Here is a 7,300-nt window from a genome sequence, read left to right on the forward strand (position 1 = left end):
TCCTCAAGCTTGACTGGCTCTGCTCGGTAACTGTGCATAAGGCTGACTGCTCTCTTGGCAACCTGTTCTTGAGCCTCTCTAAGGTTCTGACTCAGGCATCTCTCTCTCTACAGGCACCCCTCGCCCCCATCCAAACCAGGAAGAAGTCTTCCTTTCTGTTTGATGGGTCATGTTTGCCATGCTAGATCATTACACCTGGGTTCCAAACCAGATCAGTTTTTATCCCTCGATTTCAAGAACGATGTTAAAATTGCTTTGTTGAGAATCTGATGGGTCCATTGCTGCTGTGATCTCATCGCTGACATGTTGACCTTTCAGCTTCTTGCCTGACCCTCCCACATCCACTGAGCTTAACTCCTCCCCTCTTTTCATGTGCTCCTTTTTCTTTGTTTCCTCTCTGATTCCGATTCTTTGCACCTCTTTCTAAAAGGCCCCTAATCAGCTCATTGCAATCTGCTTCTACTAGCCCTAGACCTTCTGGCCTCCTGCTTCTCTAACCTAGCTTTTCTGCTTGTACCTCAGAAGGCACCTGCTCATCCATTTTGTCTTGACTGTCAGCTCACGCACCCACTAACTCCTTGTGGCTTGATCTCCCTGCAGCATGCTTCTCTTCTCTGCCATCTTCAGATCTGAAATATGACCTGTCCTTCCATATCTTTTGTTCTGCTTGATGATTGTCCATGCCCACTGAACCATTGTATTCCCTCTTTACCTTTCTGTTACCCCTACTCATTGATAGTCACTAATCAAGGAGCGTCAGAGACAGGCAAGTTACTAGTATACTATGTTTGTATGCTTCTTGCCACCTCACTAATGCTTTCACATGCACTATTGCCTCGGATCCTGGCAATCCTAAAGGGTGGAAGCAAAAGGACCATCCCTCTCTTAGAGAGGAGGAAACCAATTTGTTCAAAGCATTTCAAATGACTTGCCCCACAGCTAAACTTGCCCCCCACCCCACTCACCTCCGGTTTGAATCCAGGTCTACCAACTCTTTCTACTGTATCTTTCTACGGAAAAGATTACAATCCACTGAAAATCTTCACCGCACTGGAAACTGGATGGGAATTAACCAAACCCTTCATTGTACCTTTGCAGATGAGAGTCCCTACACTAAGTCCGCCAGCCAGACAAAGCCGCCTGATGGATCATTGGCTGTGAGGAGACAGAGCATCCCAGGTTAGACCAGACTGTTGGATTTTTCAGCTGTTTTATCTTTGAATCTCGTTATTTGATGGCCCTAAGTAACTCCACCTTGGTAATCAAAAACATGTTATTTCAAAGAACGCAGAGTGCGTTCTGCACAACTTGTTCAAAAAAACCCCAAAACAACAATTTCCATAAAAGCCAGACGTTGGGAAAGCATATCATCTGGTGAGGATTCATCTTGTGTGCAAATCCTTTGTCACCTGACTTGAATTTTTATCAGCTCTCTCCCTCACTCATTCACTTCCTCTCCCCCCAAGTCTTTTGGATGATTCCTTTCACAGCAGCAGCAGCAGCGTCTGTTTCTTTGCTGAGAGATACCTGGGGTCTGAACTTGCTGTGGCAGGTCATGTATGTGCTGAATGAGATACTGCTCCTTTCTTCTCATCTCTTTGAACTGTGATTTCCTCCTGAAAGAAAGACAACTTGTAAAATCCTGGGACTTTGTTTCCTTAGGAAGCTTAAGATTCTTGTAATACTGCTGAATGATATGTATTATTTTCCAACAAAAGATTTGGGAGAAATATCTTAAATTGTCTAGACCCTAAAACTTCAATAGTTATACTTTTTGGATTTGAAGGAGACATAAAAGCATGCAAATTCAAAAATGAGACAGAGAAGAGCATTCTAAGAATTGCTCCGACTTTACCTGTACTGAATCATATCCAGAAAGACAGGGCTTTCTACTTCCGTAAAGAGTTGCAGTCTCGGACATCCACCGGGGCAGTTCGGTCCCGTCCTATCGTCACTGTGAGTCACCATCGACCTGATGGCTGTGGGTTTGGTGTGATTGGAAACCAATTCCAGAGTAAAAAGAAATCCTCATGGCAGCACCTGAACTTAGAAGAAGGGTTAAAAGTCTTCGTGTATTTCAACATTTATCTTTTAAAATGTGAGGTATCCTTTAGACAAGCACATTGTGCACAGCTATCCAGTTGTGGAACACAATGGCCTTAGCAATTCACGAGAAGCAAAGCAATGTTTCCAGCATGAAATTGAACGGCCTGGCGCATCTGCTGGCAAGAAGGGGCATTTTCCATTTGCGCAAAGAGCAAGGTGAGACCAGGTTCTGAGCCCGTCTGTTCATGGCGATCATTTATTTCTACAAGTGCTAGGTGAGATGATTTTCACTTCTCATCGGAAGGTTCAGTTTGTTATGAAAGTATGTGGCTTTGTAAAGAGGCTTTATAATGAAGATGCTAGACAAGCCTTGTTTGGGGAGGGCACTGAAAATCCTATGGCAACTTAAATTCAAAATGGCTAGGTAGCATCACACACCCACTCACCCCCCATAAAAAACGTCATTCTTAACCACTGGTCAAGAATGGTTGTAATACTGCTGAATGATTTGTATTATTTTCCAACAAAAGATTTGGGAGAAATATCTTAAATTGTCTAGACCCTAAAACTTCAATAGTTATACTTTTTGGATTTGAGAAAAATGTCAGTCAGCTCTGGACTGTTTACTTTGCTTTCTTTTTGTCAAACTCAAAAAACTAAACTCACTGCCATCGAGTGATAGCCACCCGATGGGGCAGGGTCGCACTGCCCCTGTGGGTTTCTGAGACTGTCCCTCCCTACAGGAAGAGGAAGCCACTTCTCTCTCCCTTCTTTTTGTCGACAATAAGGAAATACCCAGAGTGAAGTTCAGGGATACCAGTTACGCAGCAACTCCATCTTGGCTCCTTTACATTCATTCGTCTTGGTATTTCTCTGTTGGAAAGAAGGGAGAAATTTCCCCATATCGACCATTTACCTCATCTTAAACCAGTGGTTCTCAACCTTCCTGATGCCGCGACCCTTCAATACAGTTCCTCGTGTTGTGGTGACCCCCAACCATAAAATTATTTTTGTTGCTACTTCATAGCTGTCGTTTTGCTACTGTTATGAATCGGGGACCCCTGTGAAAGGGTCATTCAACCCCCAAAGGGGTCGCAACCCACTGAGAACCGCTGTCTTAAACTCAAGTAACCAACTAGTAGTGATGTTTCCCTTGTGACAATTACCACGCAACTGAGTTCAAGCCTTTTCTTAAGGCTATCACATTAGGTATACCAAACCCAAACCAACCCCACCACCATCGGGTCAGCTCCGACCCACAGCGAGCCGTGAGAGTGTCAGACGCAGGGCATGAGGTTCTTCTTCACGGGTGCCTCTGTGTGGACTTGCGCCCCCAGCCTTGCTCCTAGCAGCCAGGTGTGTGAACCACACCGCCAGGGACTCCAGCTACTTAGTACGACTGTTGTCCTTCATACTGAATTGTGGGGCTGGCAACGAGCATTGCAAGTACCACGGACCCCCAACGGAACAGGCAGGATGCTCGTTAGAGGAAGGATGGCGAGACTGTGTCTCACGTGCTTTGAGCATGTTGTCTGGAGGCCAGCCCCTGGAGAAGGAAACCTTGCTTGGTAAAGTGGAGCCAGAGGAACGAGATGCACTGACATAGTGGCTACAATGATGGGCTCCAACATAAGAGCGATTGTGAGATGGTTCAGGACCGGGCGGTCTTTCATGCTGTCGTTCACAGGTTAAGTATGAGCTGCAACTGACTCCATGGAAGCAAGGCCAGGTAAGTTTTGGACCGGTAATCACAGTGCCGTGGTACAAACCCTCTAGCAGCTCCAGGGGAGACAGATGAGGTAGCTGTTCCCCTCAATCCTCGACAGTCCCCTGTGAGTCAGAATGGACTCAAGGCCACTGGGTGTGGGTTTGGGTTGGTCTCCTATCATTTTGAAAAGTAGGTGGAACATTTTGGCTGCTAACCCATTTGAAGCGCGCAGCTACCGGTGGTAGAAGGCTGATGCGCTCTGCTTCTGTCCAGACTGGCACCTTGGAAACCCACAGCGTCACCGAAAGTTGACATCTACTTGATGGCGGTGGGCTGTTACCTTAAACAGAAGACCAGGGAAGTGCTTGGAAAATGCATCTGGACTGGTTTCTATTAAGGTTCTGAAACCTTTATCCTACTGTCTTAATTAGTATCTGTGCGTTGAAACTTTAAACAAGGGGGTAGGATATGGGGTGGGTCTTTGGCCCCACCCCCTTGATAGAAAAACATGATCCAGTGCCTCTCTGGCAATTAAACATTTTGGTGCTGTAGAGCATCATCCAGGATCAAATTTGGGTATCTGGTTTTGCTCTGCCCCACCCCCACCCCTCTCCCCTGCTGGATCATTCCAGCCCTCCCCAGGGGGCAGTATCACCCACTTTGAGAAGCACTGCTCTGTGGGGCCTCTAGGAGTCAGAATTGGCCAAGAAGTCACTTAAATCCCGGTGATGTCTAACCCAGCTTCACAAAGTCTTGGCCCCTCTGGATGACCAGGCAGTCCATGTTCTTTATTCCTTGCCGGAGCTCCCACGGGAAAATCCCGAGTCCTTTCCAGATGGGCCAAGTCAGATCACATGCAGCTGGCAGAGCTGGGTGCAAGCTGAGAGTTTCTGCTCTTTCCTCCGTGTTTCCCCCGTCTTACTCCCTGACAGCATTGGTGCCCAGTAGTGAGGAGAAGTGAGGCCAGAGTACAGAGCATCCAGGGAAAGAAAACCTTGAGAGGATGCTGGTCCATGTCCTCTACAGACATCTTTCCCAGGAGCATTATAGCCCTGGGGGCTGTTTTCTTGTCCCAGCTATTGGGAAGTGCACAACCCCCTTGAGACGTTACAGGAATTGCAGTCTCCCCCAACATCTCCCCCCACAAGCCTCCTTCTCAACGGCGCTGGTTTAGTTTCACCATCACCATAGCGTTTTCCTGATGGAAGACCTCAGATGCTTCCCTAGACGTATTTTCTAAAGCTTTAAATCCATTCTTTGCAATTTTTCCCCCTACAAATGTAGACATGGTGCTTTCTCAAGCAAATTTACATTTATATACATATGTCCACATAGAGAACCTCTAATAATAAGATAATCCAACATTGGCCCCTTCCTTTTCACAACACAATACAGAGTAACTTTTCATAAACTTCTCCCAAAGAAGTAACCTTGAGTGTTAACATAAGAACAATGTGCTTTCCATTCATATCAAAACTCACTGCCTCTGTCTGAGCTCAAAATTCATACAGCAATTGCTTTATCACAATAAGTTAAATATGTGCCTTTCATTAAATGCCAATTCTAACCACGAATCCTTTCATCCCTCCTTTTTTTTTCTTTCCCCCCAAAAGAGGAATGGATTAAGTATTTCTGATGAGCAAACTGCGCTTGCTCTGGATAAGGGGGAATAGGCATTGTTCATGTCATTTGGGACCTTGTCATTTTAATCATGTCTCTTATGGCATAAAACTTAAAAATAAACAGACTTTAGTCTTTCACGGGTTTTGTCAAATCCTTAATGATGATGATAGTATAAAATAGAATGAATGTTCTTCTTACACAGACATTTAAATCTACATTAGAGGTTTAACATTCTGTTTTAAAACATTAAGAAACTGTATTTTAAATCTCTCTCTCTTTTTTTTTCTTAAGTGGGTCTTTTTTCCCCTCCAAAGATAAGATGAATTCCGACTCCAAAGGTATTTTGAACTAACAGATTTCCCTGTTAGTCTCTCACAAAACATGTGTCTCTATTCAAAGGCACCTTTGATCTCATTTTCTCGTATTGGACAGCTTCCTAGACTAAACTCAAGTTTGGCCCATTGAAGAGCGTGTCCATGTCACTGAAGCAAATCAGTACGAACTCTCGGATTGACGAGATTGACAACAGCGTGCGGGTTTGCCCACTTAGATGAGGCCTTTCCCAGTGTTCTGTGCAATGTTCTTTGAAGGAAAAGACAAGATGCTAGATTAGGCCGCCAGGCCCAGAATGAGTGCATTATTTATTTGCCTTGCCAGATCTTTCCAGGGAGGATATCTTTCTTTTCCTTCCCTAGTCTTGACAAAGGATCCTGAGCCACTCACAAATGCAAGCTCCGTCGGTTCCTCATATCGATTGCATTTCCAGACGTGGGAGTGCCCCAGAAGAAATATTTTCATCTCTGGCCACGGAAGTTTGCACAAGATGTTTCCCTCCTTGAAAACTTGCTGGAGCAAAGATCATTCTCCTCGTGGTCATAGTAAAATAAAGTTGATATTGTACTCACTAGATGCTCACCTTTAGATAATTGAGGGAAAGTGAGAAATGAGGAGCTGAGAGGCTGAAGTGTCTCGTGCCCCAAGTGTGTGTCTACCACCCAGCTGTTCAGAATACATCCGTGAAATGGCAACAGCCAATGTCACGGAAAAGCTGGCCGTCCTGAGTTAAGGGGGAAAGCCAGGACTCTTGAAGGGTCTGTGCCATCCTCTTGTGTGAGGTGCACTTTGACCCTTCATTGGGCTCCATTGTCATTATCACAGCAGATACTCAGTGTGCCCTGTACACAGGGACTTCACAACTATAACCTTGTTCAGATCATTTACTTCCGAACTTCAGGCCTGGTTCTGCCTTCTCTGTTTAGTTCTACCCAACAGAGTGAGTGAGAGTCTCCTGGATTAGAACCCAAAGTTAGTTGGATCATGAAAGTATGAAATGTCAGAAAAAGCATGGTCCTAAAGAAGCAAGGATCGCAGCCTTGGGTGTGGGTTACGACTTGATGTAAAAAGGACCAAGGTTCTGACAACTGGACCAATAGGTGACATCATGATAAACGGCGAAAAAGTTGATGTTGTCAACGATTTTGTCTTGCTTGGATCTATGGTCAATGGTCATGGAAGCAGCAGTCAAGAGATTAGCTGCATTGGGTAAATCTGCTGCACAAGACCTCTTTAGCATACTGAAAAGCAAGGATGTTACTTTGAGGCCTAAGGTGGACCTGACCCAACCCGTGGTATCCTCCCTTGCCTCACATATGCATGTGAAGGTTGGACATTGAATAAGGAAGACCGAAGAAAAGGCCATGCCTTAGAACTGTGCTGGTGAAGAATACTGAAAAGGAAAAACAGCTCTGCCTCGGAAAAAGTCCATCCAAGGAGAGCAGGGCTTCATCTTACATACTTTCACCATATGGTCAGGAGAGACCAGTTCCTGGAAAAGGACATCATGCTCGGCAAATCAGAGAGGCTGTCAAAACGAGGAAGTCCCTCAACGAGATGGACTGACACAGTGGCTGCAACAGTGGACTC

General features: G+C 45.3%; 1 protein-coding gene across 1 annotated transcript in view; it reads left to right on the forward strand.

The window, feature by feature from the left end:
• The window catches only part of GRIP1 (glutamate receptor interacting protein 1), a 232,348-nt gene that overhangs the window by 9,680 nt on the left and 215,368 nt on the right, over positions 1–7,300 (forward strand). The window contains exon 2 of the mRNA XM_045288907.1: positions 1,099–1,179. Within this exon, the coding sequence (XP_045144842.1) occupies positions 1,099–1,179 (81 nt within the window). The remainder of the gene's footprint in view (positions 1–1,098; positions 1,180–7,300) is intronic.

Source organism: Echinops telfairi, unplaced genomic scaffold (genome assembly GCF_000313985.2).
Source record: "Echinops telfairi isolate 266 unplaced genomic scaffold, ASM31398v2 ScPeMD7_2;HRSCAF=8, whole genome shotgun sequence".
Classification (NCBI taxonomy): domain Eukaryota; kingdom Metazoa; phylum Chordata; class Mammalia; order Afrosoricida; family Tenrecidae; genus Echinops; species Echinops telfairi.